The sequence below is a fragment of the Stegostoma tigrinum genome, chromosome 3 (assembly GCF_030684315.1).
Source record: "Stegostoma tigrinum isolate sSteTig4 chromosome 3, sSteTig4.hap1, whole genome shotgun sequence".
NCBI classification, from domain to species: domain Eukaryota; kingdom Metazoa; phylum Chordata; class Chondrichthyes; order Orectolobiformes; family Stegostomatidae; genus Stegostoma; species Stegostoma tigrinum.
In genome coordinates, this window is record NC_081356.1 from 24,963,225 (window position 1) to 24,990,916 (window position 27,692).

At 38.6% G+C, this 27,692-nt stretch overlaps 1 protein-coding gene across 4 annotated transcripts in view; it reads right to left on the reverse strand.

The window, feature by feature from the left end:
• The window catches only part of LOC125451272 (coiled-coil domain-containing protein 171-like), a 205,575-nt gene that overhangs the window by 142,004 nt on the left and 35,879 nt on the right, over positions 1–27,692 (reverse strand). For all 4 annotated transcript variants that reach the window (XM_048528223.2, XM_048528221.2, XM_048528222.2 and 1 more), the window contains 6 exons: positions 27,042–27,134; positions 24,956–25,116; positions 24,342–24,480; positions 21,707–21,809; positions 15,994–16,100; positions 1,156–1,245 (listed from right to left, as the gene is read on the reverse strand). In XM_048528223.2, the coding sequence (XP_048384180.2) occupies positions 1,156–1,245; positions 15,994–16,100; positions 21,707–21,809; positions 24,342–24,480; positions 24,956–25,116; positions 27,042–27,134 (693 nt within the window). The remainder of the gene's footprint in view (positions 1–1,155; positions 1,246–15,993; positions 16,101–21,706; positions 21,810–24,341; positions 24,481–24,955; positions 25,117–27,041; positions 27,135–27,692) is intronic.

A 27,692-nucleotide genomic window follows, 5' to 3' on the forward strand; every position in this document is an offset into this window, starting at 1 on the left:
TTGAAGAACTATACGGGCCTCCAATATACTTTTTGGCATAACCAAATCACTATTCTAATGTGAAGGTTTTATAATAATCCACAGTATGACACATGCATGATGAAAACATACAAGTCAAAACTTTAAATTTCAGCCTAACATTTAGTTTCCACAAAAGAAGCTGATAACAAATAGTTAATAATTACTCCCTCTTAAATATGAAATCGTCCGAGAGAAACCTATTGGATTTAAGAGCAAGGATAGAAATCATGGTGCTGTTCCTGGTCTGGACCACCTACCTAAGCATCCCAATGCCCCTAGAGCCCCAGGATTTGGGCCATGATTATGTTTAAATGATGTTAACCTGAGCTATATGTTAGCCATGTAGCTCAACGAGCTAATAGCAGTATTTGCTTTTTTGCTGCAAACATTATGATTTGCTGTATCTTTTGTTCCATGACATATTAGTTATTTAATCTTTCTGATTTGTACCCTATCACAGATACTCCCATTTGTTCTTCCTTCCTCTTTTCAATGGCATAAAACAGATCACATATTCCACCTTCCTTTAGTTCTGAAGAGTCGTATTTGACTTGAAAACATAATTTAGTTTCTCTCTCCACAGATGGTGCAAAACCTGCTGAGTATTTCCAGCAATTGCTGATTTTAGCAAAAAATATTGGACTCAAATAAATTGCTAATGTAGTCAAAGACCTAGAATTATTTGTGGGTGTGAATCAAAAAATTAAGGCTAAAAAGCATGATGTGCAACGCTTTTGGCTCAATCCTGTATGCGTCGTCATAGAGTCTGAGGGTACACAGCACCTTAATTATAAGCCCATTGAAAATATATCCCTAGCTATCATCAGAGACTGGAAGTGTGGGTTATAGTGCAAAACACATTTGATTTCCTACATCCTCAAGTTCAGAACTGCTATACTGCAGAATCAATATATTGCTGCAATTTTTCATACTTAAACCCACCTGCAAAACGTTGTTTTAAAAAAAGTACAACTAATCTGTAAATACTTTCCAAAACAGAACTTGACTTTGTTTCATACCATATTAGTGACATAGAAATCATAATTTCTACATTAAGCCAGACACAAACAGCCAAGTAAAAATACAATAGATAAAACATATTTATGTCCAAAAACAGATCAATAAAATTACTACCTCGCGATTTTCGTTCTGCGACCTGATTAACTCTTTGTAAGCTTCACATTGCTCATTTATCTTCTCATAAAAATCTTTCATTTTATTCAGCTGAAACAAAAACAGGCAAATAGTTTTACAGCTATGTTCACCTTCATTCATTGTCATTTCATTTTAATTGTAAAGTGTGATCCAAGTCCACATGAGAAGATCATCAGGCATGCTCACAAAGACTCCTGTTCCTCTTGATACTTCCAAACCTGACTGAAAATTTGCTAATTGTTTATAATGAACTGTCGAGATCAAAAAAAGACAGCCTTGTCAAAACGAGTTAGCTTTTTAGCTCATAAAATTTCTACTTTTGTTAAGTTTCTGAATTGATGCCACCATGAAATCTTCTCCAAAGATGGTTTATCTTTATTTTATTACTAACTTAACAGATCAGATTTTTTAAACACTTGCACTGGCCACTGGATTGCAATTGTGTAGATCAGATTGGAGAGTGCAAATCCATTATTGTATTTACACCTTGTTTCCATCACATCCCCCTTCTTTAACCAAGTTCCATTGTTCAATTTACACTGTTGATTGAATTGCTCAGTTAACATTTCTGATTCAAAGTGGTACCCATTTGAAGTAACCGTTAAGCAAATAAAACTAGACTTCTTCCATTTTCTTCTCTCCTTTTGTGCAAACAGTATGAAAGCTTATATGGCAAATGGAATCAAACTGATGTGGTAGCAAATCTGCTGTTTGCACTTTTGTGCCTTCAAATTAGTCCCAGTATAGACCTGGTCTCTGCAGTGGTTTACTTCAGGCCAAAACTGATTCAAATCTCATTTATAATACAAAGCCATGCTCAAAGAAAGATCTGTATTTTTGCAGTTTTGCCTCCTGTTTGTTAAACAGCCCAACACAGATCAGCTCAGTTTTTTCCCCTTCTTCTGGTACTAAAACACAATACTCCCAGAAACCCAAATATTTCCAAATACGTATGCATTTCAAGGCAGCTCCAGGAGTTGTTCTCATAGTGGTCTATAACTGATCGGTTAAAAGTAAACAGATTCCATTTATTTTAAAAGCTTGTAATTACATCTGCACATACACACACATTGTCAGAGAAAGTGAAGAGTGGCACTATGCCTTGTGCTCTTAAATGTTGTCAACCTTTTGTTCACTTGCAGATATACTCACCTTTCTTTAAAAGATGCTTGAACCAGATTTTACCTTTCATGACAGGCAATTCTGCCTTGCAAACCTACCTCCATTACCAGTTGTACAGGGGTGTAAGGATCAAAATGGTTTGAAGCAGGAAAGTGCCAATAAGCACCACCAACTACAATGATGTCATATAGACTTGATTTTTTGAGTGTGATTAGGAAGGATAGACAGCTTAGACTCTCAAATGAGTAACACCTACAATCTGGGCTTTCAACAGTCTTCAAAACATGTTTATATTACATCATTGTGACTTGTACTTATTTGGTATCAGGCAATAAACTACACTGTAGAGCTCTTTTGGTATAGTGGTAGTGTCCATACCTCTGAGCCAGGAGATCCAATGTCAAGTCCCATTTATTCAGAAGCCGTCGAACACCATTTCTGATCAGTTTAGTTAGAAAACACTGTATTAATGAATTGCATTGTATTTTAAAAAAGCTTTTATGATGAGACTATCAAGTAGTTTTCCTCTACCACAACAGACTGAGTCTATAGCAAATATAAGATGCTGATTTGAAAGGCATCAATCACAGAGTGCTTTTACTGTAATAGTGAGCAAGTTTTATTTCTGAATTTTCATCAAAAATAAATTTCTGGCCATAACTTCTTTCATTATCATAGAAAGCAATACTTCATGACTGTGAGACAGACTTAGTTATGATGAAGATTTATTTTATTATTTCAGCTTATGTTTCCAAATAGTAAAGTAAAAGGAATATGTATAACTAAGTTTGAATTATATTTCCGTATGGAATGTTAAAACAGGGAGGACAGTCAAGTTTAATTTTAGAGCGGCGCTAGCATTTCTATAACTAGTTTGATAGCACGCAATTTACAAATGTGGTTGAAAAAAAGTTATAAGAAAAGCTGCCCTTGTCTAACAAGATGGCTCCTGTAACACAAAGTCATAACCATCCAGAAGAATGAGGGCAGTATGTGCAGGTTTCAGGAAGAGGAAAAGCCTGTAGCAACAGAATGCTGGTGGTTCAACTAGTCTCTAAAACAGTCTGGATTGAAAAGAAGTCAGTAGCTTAAATGTTAGCAATAGTAAATCTATATCAACAGAAGGCCACACAAGAGATGGTTTAAGGAACACAAATAATAGGTGAGGTGAGATGTCAGCTTCATTAAGGGTCTCAGGAACAGATAGATAGAAAAACAGGACAAGGTAAATGCAGAAATTTATCAAAGCTATTGTTGCAATCACACCAAACAAACAAACAAGGAATTTTCAAGCAGAGGCAGGGTCACCCTTTATTTAGGTGGAAACATCTAAAATGTCGATGTTAGGAATCAAATGGTTAATATTTTTCTTGATGACATTTGTAATGAACTCATTTCAAAAGCTTCTTTTGTAGTGTAACATAATTAATGTTTAACTTACATATAATAACATTACATGCCCTTTTGTTACAAATACATTGACAGCATCTGACCACCATGGTAAACAAATAGCAAAAATATAATTCATGGCTTATCAAGCTAGATTTCATTGAGATCTGATGAACAACATTACAATCCCAGCTGAAAATAACAGCCTGTATCCATTGTACTCAATAAAGCAAAACCAAAGAGTACTAGATAAATTCTGATCATTTGGCAACTGGAAAATTCAAATAAATCAAGAGTTAAAAACCAACCTTGTGTATAGATGCTAAATTCAAGTACATTTCACTCAGCTTACATGGATGCATCTGTTCAAGGAGTTGAATTCTATGTGGTAAGCTTTCTGAATATATCCTATATAGTTGATGCACAAGGTTTTTAAAGAAAACATATCACTCAAAAAGAAATCGGAATCAAAAAAATGATTGCATCAGACTGTTTGTTCTAACATTTTTAATTAACTGATTTTGCTTTTAGAAAACAAAGAGTTGGGCAGTGTGCTGTTCACATTTCTCACTGCAGGATTCTGAGGCTGCAAGCTTGAGCCCTGAGGGCTGCTCTGTGCCCAAGGCTGCAGCTTAATCATATACCACAGTGATTTTTATTTCTCTTGCCAAGCGCCTATCACCCTGCTGTTTTCATTAGTTCAAAAACCATTTAGTACAAATGAACAGTCAAGCTGCTGTGATAGTAACCAATATAAATGAAGTTCATGTTGAATTTCCAAATACCTCAGAAAATTAGGGCACTTGTTAGATTATTAAGGAAGATTTAAGAACTATATTGATGAAAAGTCACTGGACTCGAAACATTAACACTTTCTTTCCAGAGATGCTGCCAAGCCTACAGATTTTCATCAATTTCTGTTTTTGGTCAAGAACTATATTGTTTGTGCATGTATGCCCAAGTACTCTGGATGCCGCACCACTTGCTATTGCATTACAGACTGAATACATTTGTTAGTTCAGTGTATTATTCTGCAGCATATGGGGATCTTGAGAAAGTACAAAGTCAGCTCCTGTAATTGTGTCTAAAAATATGATTATATTGAACTTCTGGAAACTTTAATAGTGTTGCTTCGAAATGTGCTTGAACCATTATTTGACATTATCAAAAAATTGAGTGAATGAACTGAACCACCAACAACACATTTCTTGCATTTACCAAATTCAAAACTTACTTTGAAGTCAATTTCTATTTAAACAACTTTAATAATTAATTTTAAAATATTGTGACAAATCATGCACTCAGAATATAAATATAATAAAACAACAATTTGACCCTTCAAGCCTCCATTAATATTTAACAAGACAGCAGTGAACTATCATGGCCTCAAATCCACCTTTTTTGCCAAAAAAATCATAACCCTCAACTCCTGTATCTAACTTGGCCTCTATTGTTCCATGCAGTAAAGAATGTTAAAATGAACAACCATCTGAAAAATAAATTCCTCCTCATCAGTATTGCACTTGCCAAAGAATCCCTTGCGATATTGTATATCGTGAGCAGTTATCTAAGGAAGCATGTGCTGGCTGGGGACACAGAGGAGATTTACAAGAATGATCCTGGAGACAAAGAGTTTGTTATATAGAAGGGATTGAGGACTTAGGGTCTTTACTGGATGGAGTCTATAAGAATGAGGAGGGGTCTCAGTGAATCTTATGGAATACCTACAGGCCTTGGTAGAGTGGACATGGAGAAAACGTTTCCCCCTAGTAGGAGAAACTAGGACACATGGGCACAGCCTCAGAGTGAAGGAGTGAGCCTTCAGAACTGAGACAAAGAGGAATTTCTTCATCCAGAGAGTGATGAATTTATGAGACTCATTACTGCAGAATGTTATGGAGGCCAAGATATTGACTGCATTTAAAACTGAGATAGGTAGATTCTTGATTATGGGGATAAGGCAGGGGAATGGCGTTGAGGAACCTAACAACCATAATTAAATCGCAGAACAGACTCAATGGGCTGAATTGCCTATCTTAAGATTATATATAGTTGTTGGAAAGTAGGAGATAGAGGCGGGCTTTGTACTATGCAGGAACTGGGGTCCTCCCAAGTGGTGATCTGTACTGGAATGTCAGCATTTCTGTATTCACATCAATAAACTGAATGAGGGATGAAAAACTGAATATGGAGATATGTTTTATGATCTAAATGTGATAAAGTAGCTTTCAATCCCTTCCTCTCTCACCAATGTTTACATTTCACTTCACTTCAAACACACCCCATGATCAGGAAATTTCACATTGTCACCAGCGAGTGGTGACAATGAAAATTTCCGAATTCCTTGTTAGATTTCTTGATGGCCCTACATTTTGCTCTTGCACGTAAAGAAGAAAAAAGACCCAGCCTAATCATTCTTTCTTGTGATGTATGATCTAGTAGTTCTGATATTAACCTTGTCAACAATTTCCACTTCATCTCCAGTTCATTTACCCTTTCTCTAATTTGGTGACTGGAAATGTACACAGTGCTCCAAATATGATCTTACCAATGTTAGATATAAGTTTAGCATAATTCCAACTTTTTAAAATCTCTGGAAAATGCTAACACTCACTTAATTTTTTACTATGTTTACCGAGATGTGTGTTTTTTTCCTAGATACTTTTCGTCTCAGTAAGTTTACCTTACAGGAAGGGCGGCAGTAAACTTCTAGAGAGCTGGGTCAGATGGCCCCCTGCCAGGTGGGGAGATTTAACTGAATATACATGGCCTCCCAATAGCAGCCTAAATGGGAATGAGGGTAATTCTTTCATTCAAAGAGGGGTCCTGGACCAGGAAAGCAGCCATTATGATTAAGCCAGAGGAACTTCCTCCCCATAGACATAGTTTTAAAGATTTTCAGCTTCTCTCATGTAGGCTTCAAGGCTCCTGCATGCTTCTGCAGTCACAACTGCTTTTCTTGGTGATGCTGAGACAGTTGAGCTGCCGGCCCTTTGAAGGCAGCAGCTGGCTGTCCTGCACAGGGCAACAAACACAGCCACAGCTATTCATAAGCTGCCACCAATAAAACTGATAGTGGAAATCCCACCAGTAATTTTAAGATTGGAATTCCATCGCTCTCCTGAGTACATTTGAGACCTAGACTCTAATCAGACATTGGATCACCATCTTCAAAGGCAAAATCTGTCCCCAAGCAATTTGTGATTGCCTTACATTTTGCTAAGAAAATTAATGCCTCAAAACTAGTGACGCTGAAATTCATGAGCCAATTATGTGCCTCTTCCGTAGAGTAATGTCTTCTTGTAATTCGTTACAGTCCTTTCTACTTTTCAATGCATTCTGTCCATTTCCAAAGGAGCAGAAGAAAGTAGGCCATAGTGTATGCCTCTGGTTTCACTCAATTTATTCACACATTTTGTAGCATTAACTAGCAAAGTGTATCACTCATGGTGAGAGAACATCCATTCAAGTCCAGTAATTAAAAAGAAAGTCTGTGTGCAGCTTTGTACCATGGCAGATATGCTTCCATCTAATCCTTTACTGTGTTTCTAGTTTTGAACGGTGGGCGTTCTCACCCATCCAGTTTAACATTATTAAAAAAAATTTCAATCCCCTGGTAACGTTACGTTACTCCAATTACTGCCTTTCCAAAAAAGCTATTTCCCTATCTCCAGCCTGCTTCACTGTTTAGGCTTTGGATTTGCAAACTCAGATCTCGGACACATTTACTAAAACATCAATGCCATCAATCAAATGGTGGTATTAATTAAACATTCCAGGGTCAATAGTAGAAACATAGTTCATTAATCAAATGCAGCTATTTATTCATACTAATTAAAAGTGTACATAGATAGCCATACAATTAAGACTAATACACCAAGATAAAATGGTGTTGTTTCCCAAGACAGTAGTGCCAAAGCTTATTTCAACAGATTTACTTTGAACATTGACACTAGGCTAATTTAAAGTGGGCAGCCAGCTAACTGCCTCATTAATTCCAAATTTCACCCACTCCTCACATCTACTTACTAGTGCCCACCCCCAGAACTTACTGATTAAATGAACATTCCTCAATGAAGGTCAGACTAACAATATTTATTATTCACTCTCAAATTCTCATTATTGCAAAAGCAAAAATTGCTCAAGACGTTTATTATTTCGTAGCCTGAGATATTCTTTAAAATGTCATGCAAACACCCTTTTCATGGGTCAGTTGTACATAATATACTTATTTTAGTCACTGACAAAAGCTTCAAGTTCAGACAGAAAATGGCTGCTTCCTCCTGAGGTCAAAAAAAAGTAAAGTAATTGTACATTAGCCAGTCAAAAATAGCTAAGAGATGAAGACTAATTATTGTGCCCTACACAAAGCTTCAATTCTTGTAAAGGAAACATACATCTTCATCAATGACTCTACAGGTAAATGCAATATGTTATGTGGTCCAATGCCTTACAAATTAGGTAGTCTTGGATTCCATTTCTAGTCAAATGCATGTTAGATAATCTCATTTATACAAGACTTTGGGAAATTCGTCATTGATTCAGGTATTACATAGACAAGGGAAGTTATGGCAATGCCATTGGAAACAATGGTGTAAAATTCTCTAGTTACATTGATACTAAGATAAAGATCAGACGGACCTGTCCGTCTTCCCTGGACTGACCTATCCCCTCCCTACCTCCCCACCTACACCCTCTCCACCTATCTTCTTTACTCTCCATCTTCGGTCCGCCTCCCCCTCTCTCCCTATTTATTCCAGTTCCCTCCCCCCATCCCCCTCTCTGATGAAGGGTCTAGGCCCGAAACGTCAGCTTTTGTGCTCCTGAGATGCTGCTTGGCCTGCTGTGTTCATCCAGCCTCACATTTTATTATCTAAAGATCAGGCAAGTTTGCTTGCATAGCTAGAACAAAAGAAATAGAATGACTTGCTACTTTATGATAAGATTAGAAGTGTGAATGAGAACATGATACCACCAATGGGTGAATTCAACAATTCCAAAATCAGAAATAGTCAACAGGAAACAGCACTGAAAATACATAGGGGCAGCAGGCAATTTGCCCCTGCAGTCACCAAAACACTTAGGAAAATGTCAGAGCTACCCAATCTGAGAAAACCCACCTACTTAAGTAGAATGAATAGAATAGATGAGAACTGCTCCTCTTGACTGCTTGCAAGAGATAAGCAGTAAATGTGCGAAAGAAATAGCCTAGAAGCAAAGAAGCAGTGCGCAGGCAAAAGAGAAAGTAAGCAAGTGTGTTTTGTGGCCATTTTGTTGATTCATAGGTTTCATGATCTAGATACCTAACATAGGTAGCTGACAATCTGCAGCAATTTTCTGATCATTTATTTTGAGCACCAGCAGTTTAGAAATGATATATTAGTTAATTAGATAAAATGTACAGTTGTGGCAATTGGAAATAGCTCACAAATACCAGAGGACACATAGGCTGTTGACGACATGTGTGTTATTTCATTAAAATTATGCATCCTGCTTTCAAGCCAAAAAGTGTTAAGGAACTCTTGCCAAAGACTGGCTTCCTTTCTTCTGGTCCATTGGGAGAAGACAGCTCCCTTCAGGCCACATGATGAGGGCTACTGCCTACAAGGTCTGCCTGGTGAGGACTACTTTCTGACCCTGAGGACTTATGGATATACCCAATTTCTTGGGGCAAGTAGCATACGTTGTGCCAATCAATTGTCTGAATCTTTTAGGTCAATGAACAACGTAACAGCTATTCATGATGTCAGGTGACCATTGTCACCTTGCCCATCTCCAATTCAAGGTTACTTTTCATTCCTTCTAAGGACGAAAAAATCTTTCTTATTTTGGAAAACACCGCACTCATAACAGTAGTATGGTACCTGATAATTCTTTCATTTTGAAGGCTAAATAAAGGTAGAAGGGGAGTTACTGCTGTAACACAGTTAAATACTAAAAATGGAGCAATGAAACTACAGCTTTAAAGGGGACCCCAATTTTTAACAATTTGGGAACTAAAGGCAGGAAGAAGCAGGTTGCTGAAATAACTCAGAGGCCAGTGTCCTGCTACCAAGTTACCCTTTATTTACACGTGGGGAGTCCTCGACACTGATAGAGCTCCCACAGAGTGAGCAAAACCTCTGCCACACCTGTTTATATTTTTCAGCCGGGGCTCCCTGATCGGTGCTTGTAATCTGGTCCAATGAGGGAATTGATATTCTATCCTCAACTACCTGACTCACCTCGTTACGATCACTACCACCACCGCACTCCTCCTCCCACCACAACCAGGTCCAAGGACAAAGGCAGGTTCTTTTCTTTTGCAGCTCTTCCTGTGGTGTTTTAGCACCAAGTCCAACTCTGCCTCTGATATGGGTGACATGTAACACACAGTAGCTTGCCTCTTGTGCCCGCTGTGTGTCTGAATAAATTCACTCTTCACTTAGGTGGCAAAGGTGCGACGTGGCGACATCTGCTGCATCCATCTCAGATTCCAAGGTATTTTCAATGCTTAATGGAGAGGGAGAACCCACAAGTTCCAGAATAGTTGGAAAGGCAGTTGAGGAGTCGGGCATGTTTTGCTCCTGCACTGTTTGCAAGTTTGCAGTTTTCATATGGTACACCTGCTTGTTCAGGAACCTTACACCTACCCAAAGTTTACACGTCATTGGACCTGACCTCAGATCGACCATGCCTCTTACCCATGCAAGGCCATTCCTGTGGCTGCGACACCAAACGTCACCCCCTGAAGTAAATGGTGTTTCTTGCTTCGAGGAGTCTTGTGTCCAGCATTGGTGTTCCTGATATCATTTCATACACGGGGGTGGTCCTATCAATCAAATAGGAACCAGGCCAGATTGGTATCTAGTGAAGCTGTAGGCTACTTCTTTAAGCCTGCCTTTAAGTTTTAGATTGCTCTTTCTGCCAGACTATTGGATGATGGATAGACCTGTCCTTGAATGACAAATACCATTCAACTTTAGGAAATACTGAAATTCCCTGTTGGCCATCCCTTCTGGGAGTCCATGTATTGCAAAATACGCAAGTAGTTTTCTATCCCAATCCCCATGTTTGACGAATGAACTCTGTGCACCTCCAGCCACTCCGAGTGGTCATTCACATGACTTAGAACTTTGAGGCTATGAAAGAACTTGTGTCGTCAATGTGTAACTGAATCCAGGGTTTACTCAGCCATTCCCACAAACGTAGGGGAGCTGCTGGTGATAATTTCTGTCCCTATTGGCAATTTTTGACCTTGTTGGTACTGTGGGTACTGCTCCACCAATACAGATATGTCTGCATCCAGTTCTGGCCCCCACACAACTTCTCACTGACATCTTCATTTTATTCACCTCTGGATGACCCCTGATGGAGGTCAGCCAGTATTTGGCAGCAATCTTTGCGTCCCATAATAACATGCCATCCTCTACTGTAATCTCTGGGTCAAGAAAGGTTTCAATTCTGGTTGAGAGTGTCTTTTGGCTTCCCCCATTATCACCAACACCAGATCTTTCTGTGTTCAAAGTCTGATTGTCAGGTTTGACTGGAAGTGTGTCCAGAAAGTGTAAAACCACAATGGACTCTTCCAATGGCAGGATTACCAGCAGTGTATCTGCCAGCAGCAGGCAGCTCAATGCACCACATATGCTACTTGATTTCTCGGACGGTGTTCCAACTTGTAAGTATACGCAGATACTATTAGAGCGCAATGCTGAATTTGGCCTGAAGTAATGAGTGGTACTGCTTTGTACTCCAAGTATTATTACAAATTTAAGTTGATAAAAAGGTATTGGTGGAGCTTTCTGACTCCAAATATAACCACCAAACCTTCCTTCTCTATCTGGTTGCATTTAGCCAAAATCCAGGAAGCGCATGCTACTGGCCTTTTCTCTTCATAGGACCACCTAAAAAGTCATATTACCCTGATGCCATACTGGGAGGTATTGCATGTCATTATGGGATCATTGTGGGCCAACACGTTACAGAATGAAAGCTATTTTTTCACCTCTGAAAGTTATGATTTGGCTACATGACCATTCCTAAAGAGGATTTTTTTTAATAAAAAAAAACTTAATACAAAGGTGCCAGGATGGAGATCAGGATATGAATGAACTTTGCATAATCATTCACCAGCCTAAGGAAAGACCTAAATCTCTGATACAGGCATGGGACTGGAGCACTTTTGTTTGCCCTCACTTTTTCTTCCAACAGGTGTAACCTAGTCTTGTCGCCTTTAGCCCAAGTAGGTCATTTGGGAGTGCCCTGAACACACACATTTCCCTTCCAAGTGTACACCCACCTGGGAGAAATGTCTAAGGACTATGTCCAAGTTTTCTATCTGCTCCTTATTGGTCATCCCTGTCAGTAGCACATCACCTCAATAAATGGCAACCTGGGACAGACCTTGTTAAATGTTCATCATCTGAAAAACTGCACAGACTGACAATACCCCAAATGGCAGTCTCATATATTGGTACAAACACTTATGGATATTAACTGCAGCACACTTCTGGAAATCCTCACTCACAACAATTGCAAGTATGCATGGCTCATGTTTAACTTTCTTAAGAACAGCATTGTTATGCATACAAATCCTCTATGCAAGGGATTGAGTATTTATCCAACTGCGAAAAGCAGTTTACTGTTTGTTTAAAATCCCCACCAGGGCAAATCAACATGTCAGGCTTCAGAATCAGTACGACCAATGCTGTCTATTCTGCAAAACGGAATGGTTTGAAGATTGCTTTTCAACCTTCTGATTTCTGCCTCTACTTTTGCTCGTAAAACAAATGGCCTGGGTGGGGCATGCAAAATTGTGGAATTGCTTCCTGGTCAACATGCAGGTGGCCTTGGCTCCTTTGGTAGTCCCTAGACGTTCCTGTAAAACATGCGTGTTTTTAAATAGGCCTTCACTCAGGCAACCATTTTCACATTGAAAAACATTGACTCAATCTAGGTGGATCTTTCTCAAACAATTTCAACTCATCAAGCTTGGCCCAAGCCTTTTACTACAATCACTGGTGACTGAATCAACATAAGAGGCCAAAACCAAAGTTGTATCCTTAATTTGTAAAAGGTTCCCCAGTGTAGGTTCTCAGTCTAACTGAAGTCTTGTGCAAGCATAAGTATTAAAGAGTCCAGAGCAAATTTTCTTAAAGGCAGGTTCTGTGATCACTTCAACTGCAGTCAATGACAAATTCTCCAGTGGCTGGAGTCATATCTGGCAGATAGGAAGATGGTCATGGTTGTTGGAGGTCATCTCAGCACCAGGGCATCTCTGCAGGAATTTCTTCACAGGAGTCCCCCACACCCAACCACCTTCAGCTGCATCAATGACCTTCACTCCATTTGAAGTTCAGAAGTGGGGATGTTCACTGATGATTGCTCAGTGTTCACCACCATTCACAACTCCTTGGATAGTGAAGCAGTCCACGTTCAAATGCAACAAGATCTGGGCAATCACCAAGCCTGGACTGACAAGTGGCAATGAACATTCGGGCCACACAAATGCTGGGCTATGACCATCACCAGTAAGAGACAATCCAACCACAGCCCCTTGAATTCAATGGTATTACCATCACTGAATCCCCCACTACCAACATATTTGCGGTTATCATTGACCAGAAACTTAACTGGACTCATCACATAAACACAATGCCTACAAGGGCAGGTCAGAAGCTAGAAATACTGCGGCAAGTAACTCATCTTCTGACTCCCCAAAGCTTGTCCACCAGTTACAATGCACAAGTCAGTAGCGTGTCCCCACTTGCCTGGGAAAAGTGCAGGTCCAACAACACTGAGGAAGCTGGACACCATTCAGGACAAAGCAGCATCTTGATTGGAACTACATCCATACCCTCGACCACCAACAGTGTGTACTATCCACAAAATGCACTGCAGAAACTCAAAGATCCTCAAACAGCACCTTCCAAACCCACAACCACTCTAGCTAGAAAGACAAGGGCAGCAAATGCATGGGATCATCATTTTCAAGATCCCCTCCAAGCCACTCACCATCCAGACTTGGAAGTAAATTGCTGTTTCTTCACTGTCACTGGGTCAAAATCCTGGAATTCCCTTCTGAATAGCATTGTGGGTCAACCTACAGCAGATGAGTTGCAGCGATTCAAGAAGGCAGCTCACCACCACCTTCTCAAGGCCAACTAGGGACAGGCCAGTGACACCCACATCCCACAGATGAATAAAAACTGAAAATAAAGGATGGACTGTCCTAGGAGTACAAGCAATGACTTGGTGAAACATTTACAATCATGAGGGGTTTTGACAGAATGAACAGAGAGGGAATGTTTCCTATTATGGGAAAATATGGAACTAGATGTTCACTGTTAATAACAACTTTCATCTATTTATAACAAAATTGAGGCAACATTTATTCTGGGCGTTTAAGAGTCTCTGGAACTCTTCCTGAAAAGGTGATGGAAGCAGTTTTTCTTAATAGTTTTAAGGCAAAAGCAGACAAATATACAGTGGAGGGGAGTGCGGAGAAATGGATGCATTAGGGATGGGGTCCTGGGAGAGAATGCACTGGAAATGCAGAGGAAAGGATGCCACGGGGTAGAGGGGTGCGAGGATCCAGTGGTTTAGTGGGCAAGAACACAATGGAGACAAAGGGAAAGTTCTGTTTTAGAAGCTTCACTAATCTCTTTGCTAACAGTTCCAAAATCTCAACATGACATGGAGGGTAATGTCAGCTTTCAAGGACAAAAATGGCCACTAATGTAGTTTACCTCTTGAATAACAGCACGTTAGTAGCCTCTTCTATACACAGATGATTGCACATATGCAAGAAATCAGACATGGCCTTAGGTGCCAAACTAGCAGTTAGGTAGTTGCAATATGTCAAAGAGAACAAATGCGGCAGAACACAAAACAGATAAACAGATCACAAGGTTTGGTGAGACCACTAGTGTACTGTGTCTGGACAGTGCCTTTAATATGTTAGTTATTGATTACTATATCATCAACTGCCAGAGGTTAAGCTTGGTAATGCCACAGGGTTTGGACATTGTCACTGAAGCTAAAACAAAGCCTAATCAGTACAATTCACTAACTGGTGCATCTGAGGCATTGAATTCAATAGAAAAGCAATGGAAAGTGGGGACAGAATAAGCAGATGGCCTGTCCAATATGTTCCATTTCACACTACGCTACCCTCTAATGTAGCAATTACCCCTGATAGACAGTGTACACACTGGAATCAAGAATGTTTTAAAAGTTATTTTTTTTTTTCAAAAGCAGCATCTTTTGCAATAGCAGCTGACATTAGTGCCTTTTTTAATCCAAATACAATATTAGTCAGTTCCTGTTTCACTGCGACACAACTGTGGGGTCAGTCACATGTCACTGTACTTGGATGTCGAGTGGCAGATCATCAGTTAGATGCCACAGCTTGCAATTTATTTTCTCTGACAGTTCATTCTTCTTTCTGTCAAACTATTCCCTTTTGCTTTCACTAGAGCCACCCTCCCAGTCTCCTCTCTACTAACTCTGGCACTGCTTTGTAACTAAGAACATTTTTGAGCCAAAGCCTGCTGTGTCAATCCCTCCACACTGCTGGGGATCATGTGACATTTATCTTCATTGGTAACAATTCACCACGGGTAACATGTTCTTAGTTACTTTGAAGTTTCTAGTTTCAGCCTTGGCAGAATTTTCAGAAACATATTCACTATACCATTTCACAGGGCTGATTCAGGAGGATCAAAAGATTTCTGGAGCAGTTAGAAATGTAATTATTTTCTTGGTTACCTAACAGTTTACAATTCCACTTGAAATTCCCAAAGCCACCTTAATTGTACTTCTTGAAACAAAGAGACAGATGCGATGAACACAACATTATGAGCTGCTTGTTAACAACCTTCAAAAAAAAATCAGTGGGTCACTTCATACACTAACATGGTAACAGCAATTTTGCAACAAGTATTTCAAGAAAATATGTATTGTCAAATCTGCTGCTCAGAAACATGCAGTTGCATATACGCCTGTTGAGCAAATGGAAAAGGAGTCATCAAGATTTTTCTTTTTACCCCATTTCACAAAATAAGCATTATAATTCAGTGAGAAATTCTTAAAAAGGTGTTCTAAATAAACAGTATAGTCCTGTAAAACTGTTTGATTTCCTTGGATTAAACATAATGGTCACATTTTATGTTGTTTCCGCAGACACTATAGGTAACTGCAAAGCTGTCAATCCTGGACTCCCTGTGGTCACTGCAATCTCCCATGACCTTTGTAATGAGTGGGTAACACATACAGCTGCAGGCCAAGGGCTGCATCTTAGGCACCAAACAGTGCAAGTGTTACCTCATTAGATGTGTCTTCTAGCCTGCTCTGGTAATCTGTCAAGGTTTGTCTCAAATTCTCAAGGACGACAGAGGGGCTTAACGGTTTTTCTTTGTCCTTGCGACTGCCTAAAGGAGGAAAAAAGGAAGACATGTAAAGCTTTTAAATATTGCATTATAATACTGCAGTTAGAAAATAAACATCGTGCCTAAAAACCAGTAAATTTCACAAATTATTCAATATTAATCGCTGTCAGTGCATTGATTTATTTATTGACCAGGGAGATACGGAATTCTTAATGATCTCAGAAGTTATGAACAGTATACAGTATAACCAGATTTATACCAGTAAATATTACCTTTATTTCCATGTTTTAAATTGTCATGTTTTCAATAAGTCAATCTACTAACATGCACTATTCTCAATTCCTCTTTACAACCATTCAAAAATGTAACAGTGGTAGCAGTTTCATGGTGACAATGTTGTAATAATGATAGAAAATGATAATGAAATAATTAGTATTAGAATCAGGTATGCATTGCAACATGGTATATCAGAGATACAACACTGAAAACATTGAAATCTATTTGGTCACCCTATCCTAACAGCACAGCTATTTTTTAGTGAATGAGGCAAGAATGGCAAAGGCATTTTTCCCCCCAAACAACGTTTTATATTTATACAGAGTTTTTAAACATAGACAAACACAGGTTTTTAACACAATGAAACATCCTAAGGTTCAGCACCAGGCAGTAAATATCTACTCAGGTAGATAGCTAAAAGGAATGGTCAAATGGATAAGTTGTAAAGAGGAAAGAGAGGTAAGGAGGCAGGGACATTCACAGAGGGAATGGTAGAGAATGGATCCACAGCAACATAATGTATACTGAGCAGATATCTCAGGTAGTTATAGAGTAGGAGGAAACTACGAAAGTAGGAAGGGTTGAAGATATGAAAACAAGCCAGAGAGTTTTAAAAATTAAATCAGGAAGCGATGCACGTCAGTGTGCAGAGGGAGGATGGGTGTTAATTTATAATGTGTACAAGTTTAGATATCTTCAAGTCTATGAAGAGCAGATGATGGAAGCACAGTCAGGAATTTGTTGGGAGTTTGAGATAACAAAAATATGGATGAGGGCTTCAGCAGATGATGTTCTGAGAAATGGCATTTGGGTAATGTTAAATTGTTGAAATGGACTGTTTAAGTGATGCCGTGAATATATATGGTTAGAAGCGCTCAATTCAGAATCAAATAGAACAGTCAGATTCAGCCTCCATTCCATTGACTTTTTTTTAATTCATTCATAGGAACGTGGGCATCACGGGTAGGCCAGCATTGTGGGTGCAATGGTTGGGGGGGGGGGGGGGGGGTGCATTGTGCAGTAAACGAGATTCACAATGCTATCAAGAAACAAGTCCCAGCATTTCTGAAGAAGCATCTTCTTCGAGGCTTGAAATGTCAGCTTTCCTGCTCCTCTGATGCTACTTGGCCTGCAGTGTTCATCCAGCTCTACATCTTGTTATCCCAGAATTTTTGCCTGGTGATACAAAGATCGATAATATAGTTCCAAGTCAAGATGGTATTTGGCTTGGAGGGTTATTTAGAAATGGTAATCTTCCCAAGTATCTACTGCCTGTATCCTTCTAGGTGCTGTAGCTTCTGGTTGGAATTGGAAGTAGGGACTGGAATCAAGTTTAATCTTCCCAATATTTAGAGGAAATTTCAACTCCTAAATACGAAGCAAGCATGGGTGCAGTGCGTTAAAAGGACAGTAATGATTTCAGAAAGCAGTAGGTTTGTCTCTGGAGTATTCTGCGCATTAGTTGAGATTACAAATAAAATTATTTCAATCATCATATTTTCTTCCAGTTATATGCATGGAACTGGAAGGCAGAAATAATCTGAATGCTACAGCAAGAGATGCTATTGACTTTTCAGTGTGCAAAAATGTTTGTGATTATTGGGAAAAAAGAAACCAATGTTAAATTGCTGACTTCAAGAATCACCCTCACTCTTTGAATGCAACAACCTCCTCATAAAATGGATTCTTCCAACATCATTTAGCACCATCATCATTCCTAAAATATTAACCAGTTTTGCAGTATGAATGCTAACTAGTTGAAGGAGACAAGTTGAAAACAATATTTACTTATTGAGTAGACTTGTCACATTAAGATTCAGTGACTTCAAATCATCAAAAGACATTGCCAAGAGTAGCTGCTGCCCTGGGCTTTTACTGCATGGACTGTAGCAACTTTTGTTTAAAGAACTGCCTCATACTTTGAAACAGATATTTCAACATTCCGATCAAATGTTTCATTCCTCTTAAAAGGAAAACATGGAACTGTGAAGCACAAAGAGAATCTGCTGGAAGGATCAAAGATGTTCACATATACAAGGACAGGGTCTTTGCATCTGCAAAAGATGATTTGTCATAGTTCATTAGTAAATGGTTCGTAAAAGTTGAGACTATTTGATGGGATAGCAATCCCAGATCTCTATTCCCCTTTGTCTAGCCAGAGACAGATATTGCAAGGATAGCAATGCATGTCACAAGCCATTTGGCTCATTTATATTTTCTTAAAAATATATAAATGTTAACTGATAAACCCACTTAATTAGTCACTTAGAAGTTGTTCATCAAGGGGCAAGGATGGACAGTGGCAAGCTGAAAGTAAGCGTACACGTGCAGCTGGTGCTGAAGGCAGCAAATAGTACGGTGGCCTTCATAGCAAGTGGATTCAAATACAGGAGCGGGAGTATCTTGCTGCAGTTATACAGATCCTTGGTGAGACCACAGCTGGAGTACTGTGTGCAGTTTTGGTCTCCTTACGCAAGAATGGATGTTCTGGCAATGGAGGGAGTGCAACAAAGGTTTACCTGATTGATTCCTGGGTTGGCAGCACAGGCGTACGAAGACAGACTGAATCAATAGGGCTATACTTACTGGAGTTTAAAAGAATGACGGTGATCTCATAGACACCCATAATATTCTAATTGCATTAGACAGGATAAATGTAGGAAGGATGTTCATATTTTCTATGTTTCTATGCTTCTCTATAAATTACCAACAAAGGTGGAATATTGATTGTTAAATGCCTTATTAACAGCTCAGCTCACCTCATTCACATTCCTATTTTACCAAAAGCAACAAACAAGCAAGGTATTGAGAAAGCTCGACGTGAAAATTAGAGTGGGTACCCGGCCAAATCAGCTTGCTACTTAATTCAAATGAACTCCATGCATCTCAGGGCAGAATCCATGGGCACCAGCTGCATGTACCTCTCCTCCAAGGATACTGATAGCAGGAAAATGCCAAAACTTTCACAACCATCAAGGTACTTCTGATACACTGGCAGGGTGCTCTGATGGGTTGGGTGGAGACCAGTGAAGGTGTGAATCTAGAGATTTGTGGGAAAGGTGATTGGTAAGGGAATCTTGAATTTTGGGGGCTCACAATACATAAAGACAGAGGCTGTAACCCACTGACCAAGGAGCCCTCACTGCCAAAAGTGCACAGTAGAAGAGAAAATGGCTGTGACTGGACTCAGAGTGGGTGGTAACTAACTCAAATAGTGAAGGGCTGCAGGACCCACCAATGTTCAGGCTTTTAAAGAGAAACAGTATTGCGCACAGATCCATGAAACATAAAAAGACACAGATCAGTGTGGTCCCTAATCTTTGGTAACTGTAATGCATTGGCTTCCCAGTCAGTTTTGCACCTTTCTGCCGCAGACATCAAAGACTAATACATTCACATTAACACTTTTAGACAAAAAAGCTGGGCATGGATAGGGATGTTATAAGATAAGTACCAAAAGATACCAGCAGCACCCAATCCCTCAATACACCTTTTCTTCTTGCATCCATATGTTCAATAGGTTCTCACCAGAAATATCTGTCCATGGTACATCATCTGTGGTCACAAAGTTATATCTTATGCTGAAACAATGACATCTCGGGCAACACAAAAAGACAAACAAGACGACACAAAATGAAAGTAGTGGCGCTTATAAACAAAATTGCAAATTAGCATTGCACTGTCACCCAAGCCACCCAAGTACTAGGTCTCCTGTGCCGCAGCTGCGAGTGGGCTCTTCCACTCTGCACCGCCCTCTCAACCAGGACATCCAGGCCCCTGTCAGAGAATCGCTGCGCCATCTTTCCCCTCTGACATCTTCCAGAAACATCCTTGATCAAGCAGAGCAACTTCAGAATACCAAAGCTTGTCTGGGTGCACAGAGCCTTTTAAAGCTGACACAGGTTCAAGTGATATCAGTCTTTTAGCAGATATCCACTGATTGGCAAGTTTTGTGGGAACGGCAAGTTTTGTGGGAACGGCAAGTTTTGTGGGAACGGCAAGTTTTGTGGGAACGGCAAGTGGCAAAATGAGGCTGGAATCAGATGTGACAGATGTTATAGGAGTCAAGTAAGTAGCTAATGAGGCAAGTTTGATAAGATGTGGCAAGAAAACTCACTAGGCCTTGTGATGAAAATTCTTTTTAAAAAATGTCAATGTAACTTGGACTTTTGTCACAAAAGATTTAGCCTGTGATCTTTAAAAATAAAAAGAAAATAATATTAAGAACATACAATTTGGTGACATTAACATCGCCAACTTTGAGCATTCACTTTTTAATATTATCTACAATGGACTATAATTTTAGTAGTCCGCAGTATAATGTTATACTTCACCTTCAGGTGGCTGGCCTCCCTGAAGAATTCATCTTAAATTCACATCTGAGGCAATGCAAGCAATGGGTAACTCGAAGAGTCAAGGTTAAATGACAGAATATCCCAGAGATGTAAATAAAGTGGAGCTCCCAATCAGTTGGTCACTCAATCACCTTATGTTGAATGCGCAACTTATATTTTTATTTTAATCACATATTATAAAATTGGCATTTTGCTAATGAATACAACTGTCTTTTTCTGAAACATTCCTTTAATAATTGCATTAACACAAAGATTTAGATAAATTCTCAGTAAGTGTGACTAGTACAGTGGTGTTTCTAGATTCTTCATTATAGCATGTTCCTTTACGATAGTAGCCTCTCCTTGTCTCCTCAAAATGCAATAAAGGTGTGCTTTTCCCTGCAGAAATGCTCACTACATCCAAAAATGAGCAGGCACTATTTAAAATGTCTGATTACTTTCAACTGGATCCTTACACCATAAGTCCAAAAAAAACCAATTATTTACTGAAATGTAAATTCAGAAAGAAATGTAAATACAGGGCCCACTACAGAATTTATTTTTCAATGCCCAACAGAGCATTTGCTCTTATTTTAAAAATGTTAATGTAGGACTCATTGTTGTCCTAAATAACCTTCCTGAATTGACAGTTACCAAGTGGCTCAAAATGCTGCATTATTTTGGCTCGAGTTACATTAAAAAAAAACATCTGGTTCCTTTCCAGGTATTTTACTTAGCAATCTGTGAGGGCCTCAGTTCCCTACAGGAATTATAAGCCATCAAGCTTACTCTTTACTGCCTGTCAAGTTGACCCTGGCACTTGTAAATCAAGCTCTAGCCCAGCAACATCAGGCCTACATCCTGTCACCTTTTCTCAACCTGCTTAGCCACTGCACTGCTGTGAGGACCACTCTTATCTTGTCATCAGATCAGTGCATGTTGAGAAGAGGGATTACAGCAGCATCTGCAGAATTCCCACAATGCAGTGGCTTCTGGAACACTGACAGCTGCGTCTGCCATTTCATATCGTCAACTAACCTGATGTCCTTAGGCCTGACACAGCAAAACTGCCCAAAAGGAGTTCGAGCTCTCTCATGCTGCCCCCATATGTTTCTTCCAGGAAAGCCTGCCGTTTCCTTGCCTTGTAAGAAGAGAATTAAGAACAGATTGTGTTTTTAAAAATTACCATATTACTGCAAAAGACTACTTTTACATATAATATGTACATTGAATAATATTTTCAGGTTAAAACAGAACCAAAAGATGCCTATGTTTGAAAGCACTTGAGAGACAAGTAAATAAGTTGTATAAACGCCAAGACCTCACTTGGTTAAATATGTAGGCACATATTTTTGAAAAATTAAAAATTGCACAGCATAACAATTTAAATAATAAATAACTTTGCATGAATATCATCCAGAAATATTTCTATACATGTATCGTTACAGTAAGTGGGCCAGAATAGACATTTAAACTTCACCATTGAGATTCTGCATCAGCTATTGAAAATATCCACAGCAATATTTAATTCCATGGAAAGCAGGATCATGAAATCTATTGTTATTGAACAATGTTTCAAAACCACATAGAAACTTAAAAATGTTGTGTTTTGTTGATGAAATTTAAGTTTCAAAAAGTCACTATAATGACTGTGTCAAATTATTTAAGGATATAGCAATTCTTTATTATTCCGCTCATCTTTTTTTAAAAATCTCCCATTAATGCTAAAAAGGTGGAAATTCCAGGATCAATCAACACCCATATATACCAACTACATTAAAATCTAATGAATGTAAAATACGAATACTACTTAAATGGTAAAACAGTTGGACCTTTAAAAGGTTCTGTTCAGTCTTTCGGTGAACAAGCTGCAGTTAATTCTATGACTCTTTTCTAACAGGAGGTACAGCTGTTCCTGGCAGGGTGACCCATGCAGATGTTTGCCTCCTACAGCAAACAATTCTGTTTGTTACCCAAGAATCAACAAAAATAACTGAGGCATAGCTTACACTTTTAATATTAAAAAACAGCCTTGTAGTAAGATAGTTTTGACCTTAGGAACAGCCTAAGTTAATTATTATACAACTATATCTGCAGTATGTCTCTTTCTCAATTTTGCAACAAATTTCTAAAATTTAAAATTAAAGGTCAAGTCTGATGTTATACAATAAAATCACAGTGCTCAAAAACTTATAAAAAATTAACAAGCTTCAAAGTGAATGAAAGACAATTTGATGGATTAGCTCATTTTTTATAATAGTACCTCATTTGACATCTTTGCTCTCCATTGCCTTCCCCAGCCCCTACTCAAAAAAGTCCTCACTAAGATATGTTCACAGCTTTCCTTTCTCGACCTTCACAATGAGTAATTCCTCAACCTCAGTAATTTTGATCTCCATCTCAATTCATCATACTTCCCTTTTCAATTGAATTTTTTGCCGTCCTCAATCACTAGCTCCATTTAAGTTTACAAGCCATTTTCAAAACCACCATCACCATTCACCCTCTCACCTTACATCTGTCCCCGATCTGGTCACCTCACAGGATCTCACAATTGCCATTACATCAGTCAAGATAAGCCATCTAATCACTTCCTTTCATCATTCTCCACACAGAGACCTCCCTACCATTTACTCAATCCCAACTGTAACTGCCCCAGAGAGCACATAATCTACGTGCAATTGTGTATTCAAAACCCCAGCTGGCCTTTGACCAATCATGAACAATAACACTTCTACAGCAGCGACCTGCTGAACTACACCTTTACCTTCACTATCAATGCCTCACTTCAATTAAAATCATTACTTTCTCTCACAGTGCCTGTTGTCACTCATTCAGCCCTCCATTCCATTCCATTAATTTCAGAGACGTAGATTTAAATGAACATGGTGGAAAACTGAATCAACCGTTCACCAGACCATTTTGGGCTAGAAAGTATCATCAGGTCCCGTACTTATTTAACGGCTTCAGTATTCCTGATATTTACTTCCCAACTTCCACTCCTTTCTACTACATTAACCAAGTCTCAAGTATTCCTTGTTCTGAAGAAGACTCAATTGACTGTTTCTCTCTCCATAGACGCTGCTGGGCGGGAGTTTGTTTAGTATTTTCCGTATTTATTTCAAGTATTAATGAATCTATGTTTTCACTATATATAGTCTCCACTTCCCTTGTTGGTTGTAACATATTAATCCACCCGTGACGGTGCTGCTTGACAGAGGATGCATATTCAAAATATAAACATTTTCACTTTCTCTACAACAACTCTGTGGCCCATAAAGTTTTAACATTTTCTGTTCCTGTTGCCTGAAAGTGTAAAACGTCAGTTTTGCAGTAAGTAGTAGTAGTTTAGTAAAGTAGTTGGAAGCTGTGTGAAAGCTGTTAAACTGCAAAATGAAACTCCTAAACAGCAGCCAAGATCCAACTTTAAAAGCAGCTTTGAAACAAAGGGAGTTTACTCAAAACCTGTCAAACCTCAGTTCAATTACAAACTTCACATGCGAACATACATATATGCAGACTCAAGTGTCCACATGCTTTGCTACAGTGTGCCATCCACTCCTATCATTCCAGTACTTATGACAGATGCAGCCATTCTAACCTTACAATTAAATTGACAATGCTGAAACTGCGGATACTGTAGAGCTCCATTTTCAATAAAATTTATCCTTACTTTTGTTAGCTCATCCTGAAGATTTTCAAAACTTCCCTCATGGTCTTGAAGCATTTTTGAAAGGTCAGCAATCATATTATTCTTTTCTTCAATTCCTGCTGTCAATTGTTGTTTTGTTTCTGTAAATTCTTTTTGCAATCTTAAGGAGAAAATGGCAGGTTTAGTTAATATTTGTAAATTTAAAATAAAGTAAGAGCAACTTACAAAAATTATGTTTCCATAATTTAACAGGTGTAATCATTAGCATGTGCAATTTAGCAATGAATCCTTTCTTATTTGACACCATTCTCAGAACATAATCCCAAAAAATGGAGCAATTGCACATTACAGGACATAACCACAGGTCAATACTCTGATTTGGTTTTGAATCCCACTGTTTAAATTTGAATTCAATAAAATCTAAAGTGGAATAAAAGGCTAGCTTAATGGTACCCAACTAACCACTGTTGATTTTTGCAAAAACCTATCAGATTCAATACTGTCCTGGTCACTAATGACTCCAAACCCACAGCAATATGCTTGGCTCTTAAATGTCCTCTGAGCAATTTTAAAAAAATGCTGGCCTAGCCAGCAACTCCAACATCTTGTGAATGAATAAAAATACAAACTCTTACTTCTGTAATTGATTAGTTGTTTCTGTAGCTTTTGATTTCTCCCTTTCATATGAGAGTTCTATATCTCTGAATTGCTGTTTGATCAAGTCCAAATTTAACGCTGCATCTGCATGGCTTGACTTTTCCACTTGCAACATATTTTCAAGGTCTCGGATGCGCAACTATAGAAAAAAAAATATTAAATATTAAAGATAATTCAAGATGTAAGATAATTATAATAGGTACTAACAGCAACAAGTCCTCTCAGAAATGCCAGTTTGTGACACTCACCATCCAAACATATAATCACAAGAAACAGTATTCTGCATTTTACGGTGAATAGTCATTTATATACTCTTACCTCAGAAACTGACAAAGTAAAACTAACACTGAATTTATAAGGGATGGATATTTACCAATGTAAAAGAGACGCAAGGAATAAAACTAGTCCTTGCAAAGCAAGCTGATCACAAGTCAGCAGTTAATTTCCACCACATTCGATCTTATTATCATTAAAGTTCACAGGCCAATAGTTCAACATCTTTTGCAGACTCATTTAGTCACATCACTTGGTGTGAAATTAAAAACCTTGCCAACATTTTCCAGGTCAATGCCAGTTCAGTAGGAGGCTATTTCACACTGCTGATAAAAACAGATTTCAACCCTACCTGTTCAACCCTCTCTTCTTTCCTTCACAGATGCTGCCAGACCTGCTAAGCTTTTCCAGCATCTTTGTTTTTGTTCCTGATTAACAGCATCAGCAGTTCATTTGGTTTTCAACCCTACCTTATGTTTTAAATTTGTAGCATACACTGCCTTACAATAAATTGTTTGAGAATAAATTATATGACAATCAATTAAATATTAATATAAAAAGGTGCTAAGATTTATTTGGCCATACTGTTTAACAAACTAAAGACATTTCTACTAACATTTTAATAGACAGAAATGTTCCATTAACAGGTGACCATTGTCACTAATACTAAACCATGCAGACAGTTCGATGAAATAATTTTGCAATATGGAGGATGACTTTTCACATTTGTCTTAGCCAATGTGTGAACTTATGTTAAGCATTATACTGATTAAATGCAAAGTGGAGATCCTTTTATTCAACATGCCACAACACTCATAATGTAGACCAAGGATCATCATAGTGCACAATACAAGATTAAGAATGGAGGGTCAAATCACAAGATCTAACCCACTGAAAATTGAGCAACATATTATCAGTGATTCAAATTCTGTTATGCCCTGGCAGGTAGCATTCAAAAGTACATATGGTAACATTCCATTAGACATAATTGTGTTGCTCAATAAAAGGGGGTCGGTTAGCTCAGTTAGCTAGGTGGCAGGTTTGCAATGCAGTTCAATTCCAGCATTAGCATGAAGAACACTCCTCTTAATCTCTCCCCTCGCCCAAATATATGGTGCCCCTCAGGTTAAACCACCTCTAGTCACCTCTCTCTCTCTCTCTATAATGAGAGAGCAGTCCTATGGTCTATTAGGTAAGAAAATGTTTTGCATTCAATGCAGATCAGATATTCCACATGGGTCTGTGTACTAAGAGTAAGTGCCCAGATTCAACAGATTTCATGGGACCCTCTGGTAATTCCACACTCCACCACACAGCGCAGACATTCTGTCAAATATGCAAGGATAACTACAATAGATATTGGTACATATGGAAATCCATAATTTTGCAAGTACTCCAACACATCCCTCTTCTTCTGAAGCAGCTGAGATAATCTAATTAAAACCAAAAATCAGAGGTCGATACTTTGGCACTGTGATTCTTATGAGGGTTTTAGTCAAGTACTCATACATTCCAAAGCAAATGAAAATCTGTGTTGTACTGTGGCATCTTTTACTGAATAGTGCTGAGCAAAACTTGGGCCTTTTAATGAATTTTCTGCATGATTAATGTTTTAGGCACAAACATCAAACAAAAATACTCAAAAATATTGTGCAGAAGTTAATAAAAATTTCAGATTCTTGCATCAAAACAATAAAAATTATTTTGTAATGAAGAGATTTGTATTTGCTGCATGAATAATTTGCAAGATTATCTAACATCTTAAACTTGAGAAGGATAATTTAGCTTTACCTGAATAATTTCCGAGTTAAATTTTGATTCCAGATGTGCAGCCCTTTCTGCTTCAATATTTTCTTCTAATGTCTTCACTCTTTGCTGCGATACCTTAAAAACCAAGCAGCTATTGTATTTACTAATTAAATAAGTTTGCAGGCAATTAGTATACTTAAATAAATTATTTTCCTTTGTTCCCAGTGTTATAAAACCTCTGGGAGACCAAAAACCTAAAGCAACTAGATATATTGAACAATCCCCAAATTAAAAAAATATAAAATCCCACTTTTCATAACCGTTTCTTTATTACCAACCAATATAGCAAGATGTTACAGAGGTCGAAGGAACTGCTGATGTTGGAGATTCTGAGAAAACACGGTGTGAAGCTGGATGAACACAGCAGGCCAAGCAGCATCAGAGGAGCAGGAAAGTTGATGTTTTGGGTCGAGACCTTCTTCAGAAATGGGGCATGGGGGGAGCAAGGGGTTTCTGAAATAAATAGGGAGAGAAGGGGAGGAAAATAGAAGATGGATAAAGAAGAAGATAGGGTGAGAGGAGACAGACAGGTCAAAGAAGTAGGATTTGAGCCAGTGAAGGTGAGGAGTTAGAGGGGAGGATAGGTCAGTCCAGGGAGGACGGATAGGTCAAGGAGGCGGGATGAGGTTAGTG